The 4,672-nt window shown below is 50.3% G+C and overlaps 1 protein-coding gene across 1 annotated transcript; it reads right to left on the bottom strand.

Annotated features, from left to right (window-relative positions):
• Window positions 1-3,608: 3,608 nt before the first annotated feature.
• Window positions 3,609-4,494, bottom strand: LOC124705489 (ethylene-responsive transcription factor ERF039-like). Its single transcript, XM_047237197.1, has one exon. The coding sequence runs from the start codon at window positions 4,443-4,445 to the stop codon at window positions 3,609-3,611; it is 837 nt and encodes a 278-aa protein (XP_047093153.1). The 5' UTR covers window positions 4,446-4,494.
• Window positions 4,495-4,672: the final 178 nt, after the last annotated feature.

Below are 4,672 nucleotides of genomic sequence, written 5' to 3'. Positions count from 1 at the left end.
TCGCTTCCGTGCAATCTCGTGGAAAGGGATGGGGCGGCATGTCAGTCTCTTATATCAATAACACGACAAATCAATTAGATTAGGCCATGGACTGAATCACGTACTAGTAGTACGTACTATAGTGCATATAATTGCCTGTACCATGTAGTAGTAGGAGTAGCTTTTGTTAATCGTGACGCGATCAGGTCCTGGAAAAATTAATCGTACACGCGGACCAATTGAAGCTTTATGCTTGTATAGTACTGGTACGTCAGTAACCATCTGCTAATTAATTGGCGTTGGTTGAGGCCATGCTTTCAGTAAACTAACTGATCGCTCGCGCCCTAATTAACACGGCCTAGATGGCACCTCATTTTCTCCTTTCTGCCTAGATCTAGGGATTATTAGACGGTGAGAGCATGCCAGACGGTAACAGGCACGGGCGATTAGCACTTGGTAGCAACATGTTTAGTCTGAGTGAAAGGTAAGTGCTGGTGCCATTCTCTCCTACTTTTCTTACGCTTCCCGTCTGGCCCCGTACGGCCCGTCTCATTCTCTAGTTAGCATATTGCGTAAGATTTAAAAAAATGGTAGGGAAGAACGAGCTGTAAAATTTCTCATTTGCTGCGACTCCTATTCACTCTGACGGCTCAGTTCAAACTAACTTGCTGAGTTGTCGATCGTACGGAGCTAACGTAAAAACTGTGGAACTGATCCGCGCGCCGAGCAGGTAACCGAGCGCAACGGATGATCGGGATCGGTGGATATGTGACAGCCAAGCGCGAGTTTTTAACCAGATCCATGACAACGGTAACTCGCGTTTAAGTTCGTTGTTAGCAACGTTTCGCGTGATCGGTGGATCCGTCACAGCCAAGTGCGAGTTTTTCACCGGCCATGACAGCGGTAACTCGCCTTCAACTTGGTTAGCAACGTTTCCATCGCCCGCATATCAGTTCCCGACTTCTCTTGATCAGTCGGATTCCGCCAGTAATTTTTTTTGTCCTTGGGAATGAGCGGGTAAAATACATACTCCATGCTTGAACTTGAACTAGTGCAGAATCTTGGGAGAGCTAGGACAGTCGTATTGCTGGCGTCAGCTCGGGCGCCTCTTACTTTTTTTTTTTTTTGAGATGGGGCGCCTCTTACTTAAGACACTGATGATCTCCCGCTTAATAGTTTCGGCGTTGCTGGCCAATTAAATGGGACACGTGGGTGACAACTGTGTCCAGCTCGGCGCATCTCCTTTTCTTTCTTAGCAGCCACACAGGACGCGTCGCTCTCCCGTTCACCTGGACTGTACATGTATACGTAGGCACACATCCACGTGCGTACGATGTGCTATACGCAAGGCAACCACTCACCTACCATTCTACTACCAAGAGAAGAGATGGAGCACGTACGTCTACTTACAGTTGTAGATTATGTATTCGTATTTGGAAGGAGATCCTTGCTTGGTGTGGCATCCATAACATGATTCCGAAGCTTTGGGTAAATGAAACCTTCTCCGTTAGTGATCGGTGGGCCAAACTAACTCTAAAAAAAGAGGAAAGGACAGGAAGGCGGTGGCCTCTTTAGCTACGCTTATCTCTTGGGAAGTTTGGAAGAAGCCAAACCTAACCTACCAAAGAGAACGGATGGAGTACGTAGGTCTACTCTACAATTGTAGATTACGTATTCGTATTTGGAAGGAGATCCTTGCTTGGTGTGGCATCCATAACATGATTCCGAAGCTTTGGGTAAATGAAACCTTCTCCGTTAGTGATCGGTTGGCCAACCTAACTCTAAAACAAAGAGGGAAGGATAGGAAGGCGGTGGCCTCTTTAGCTACGCTTATCTCTTGGAAAGTTTGGAAGAAGCCAAACCTGACCTACCAAAGAGAGCGGATGGAGTACTGTATGTCTACTCAACAATTACAGATTCTCTATTTGTATTTGGAAGGAGAGATCCTTGCTTGGTGTGGCATCCATAACATAAACTTCATGTAAATGAAACCTCCGTCAATAATCGGTAGGCCAAACTAACTCTATCTAAAAGAAGAGGGAAGGAGAGGAAGGCGGTGGCCTCTTTAGCGACGCTCATCTCTTGGAAAGTTTGGAAGGAGTGAAACGATAGAGCCTTCTGGCACGCATCTTGTAATGCTAACATGCTCATCGCTAGAGTTATGGACGAGGCAAAGGCTTGGTGTCTTTGCCGGAGACAAAGCTATTGAATACCATGTAATTTACTAGGCTAATCTACAAGAGTTTTAGGGCTTGCCCTGAGCATTTGTATTAACGAAAATACTCACTCGGATTGAATTTAATCGGCGAGAGTAGCTTAGGTACACGTAAGCCATGTCAATTAAACCCAACCAGAGGAAGTAGCAAATATTTTGCCTTGCTAAAAAAAAAAAAAAGTACCAGATGAGCCCAGTGAACTCCAGATCAGCGATCGTTCGTTCAATCGCTGCCACAGCGGCCATCATCCGGCTGTCCTGTTGCCTACGTGGCAGCAACCTTCGCCGAGTCACCCTCCACCATGGCCGGCCTTCCAAGCCTAGTAGTAGTAGTAGCTAGGGAGATGCAATTAAGGCGGCTGTGATCTCTCGCCTCGGAGATGACACGGTTGCCTTGTTGGGAGAGGCAGTGTCTCGCTGCGGCGAAAGGGCATCAGAGCATGCATATGCATATGCAGGGTCAGACCACATGCTTGGTAAGTGGGAGCATTAGCTTTCGCACTGGACATGATGGACCTGCTTAAAATAAACCCAGTCTCGCTGTAGAAGAAGAATCTCATTCCCTCCCTTCTTGATCGATCGGGGAGCTTTCCAAAGTAGCTGGCGCCAAAAGGGTGGAAAAAGCAGGGGAGGGAAGAAGCCAGCGGAAGAAGAAGGTGAGGAAGAAGATGAGATGCCGCACTGGAGCCACATGAGGAGTGCCGTCTTTTGTCTCCTCTGCACACTGCTTGCTGCCTTGCTTGCCCGATCGATCATGGAGGTGGAGGAGACCAACACCAGCCAAACGATCTCATATCTACTAAACCTTTTTTCTGTGGGTTTATACTGATTTCATTAGCGAAACCAAAAGTATCTGGCTAGACACGGATTTGCAACGTTAACTGAAGGAGCTGATGGTAGTAAAGAGTACATCTTTTGATTGACAGCAGTTGCTAATAACTAAACAAACAGGGGATGCAATAGATTAAGCTATGGAAGTCAGCATCAGTGGCCTCTTAGCTTTCACCTTCGTGGTGACACCGTTTCATGTTTTTTATCATCTCAATTCCCATTGCATGAGAGCAGTAGAGTAAGATATTTCCTCTGGGGATACCCAGAGCAGTACATAGAGTACTCGGAGCATAACGAATACAGTACATCAACCTAAAATCTAGCAAAGGTCAACCATTAGAATTCACACATCACTATGTAATAATTAACCCACAGGTAACATGTAGTACTCCTGCAGTACATAGAGTAGTCGCATTTTCTTTCGCGTATACTACTATGTATATTACTCCCTTATTAGGCCAAGAAAGTAAAAAAACAGAGGCAAACTAGTGAAAAAGAAAAAAAAAGCAAAGAAGAAATTGAACTAGCGATCAAGTACCCTATACTAGTATATTTTTGATTGACTGGTCTTCGCAAGCATCTGCTACTCCCAAAGGAGTGGCTCCTCGAGCCGGAGCTCCGCATTGACCTCCTCCACGTCGGGGAGCGGAACCCACATGGTGGCCGAGAACCCGAACCCATCCCGGATGTCGAGGAGCAGGTCCGGCAGGTCGAACAGCTGCAGCTCCGCCTCCGCCTTCGCCTCATCCCCGCTCGTTGGCGTGGCAGCAGCAGACTCCGGCTCAGCGGCGGCGCCGGCGTCGTTCTTCTCTTCTTGGACGACGCCCTCCTCCTGCGACTGATCGGCGGACGAAGATGGCGAGGCCGTGAACGCGGCGGCCAATGCGGCGGCGGCCTGCACGTCCTTGGGCGCCGGCGAGGCGGCGCGCGGGAGCACGTCGGCGAGCTCCGGGAAGTTGAGGTGCGCGGCGCGGGCGCCCTTGATGGCGAGCGCGGCGACGTCGTGCGCGCGGGCCGCCATCTCGGCGGTGGGGAACGTGCCCAGCCAGATGCGCGACTTCTTGCGCGGCTCGCGGATCTCCGACACCCACTTGCCCCACGCCCGCATCCGCACGCCGCGGTACACCGGGTGCTTCCCGTCGCTGCTCCGCTTCCTCTGCTTCTTCGTCTTCGTCGTCGTAGTCTTCCCCTCCTCCGTCTCCATCGTCATCTCCTCCTCCTCCCTCTCCTCCTCCTCCTCCAGCTGCCGCTTGCGCGGCGCCGGCGCCGCGGCATTGACGGCTCTCGCCGGCGAGGAAGGGCAGGACGACGAGTCTGTGACGGTGGACGAGCATGACATGGACGTGGAGCTGGTCGTGTAGGACGACGTCCACGACGACGACGAGGAGGTCTCTTGTAGCTCCCGAGCAGCAGGCACCATGGCTGCAGTGCGTGCAGTGGGTGCACAGCACGACGAGGAGGAGTATGGTTTTGCTCCTAGCCGAGCTGGCTGGTGGTGTGCGTCTGTTCGTATCTGCAGTGAGGGGTTATATGATGGAGGAAGCGGGATTTGTTTACTGGAAAAATAAACTACTAATTAAAAAACCGTGGGAGGGTGCTTCTATATATGCTTGGCGCCCCCTGCTCTTGTCCCCACGGTTTTGTTTT

Source organism: Lolium rigidum, chromosome 4, assembly GCF_022539505.1.
Source record: "Lolium rigidum isolate FL_2022 chromosome 4, APGP_CSIRO_Lrig_0.1, whole genome shotgun sequence".
NCBI lineage: Eukaryota > Viridiplantae > Streptophyta > Magnoliopsida > Poales > Poaceae > Lolium > Lolium rigidum.
The sequence above is the reverse complement of the archived record's forward strand: the minus strand, read 5'-3'. Positions and strand labels throughout refer to the sequence as shown.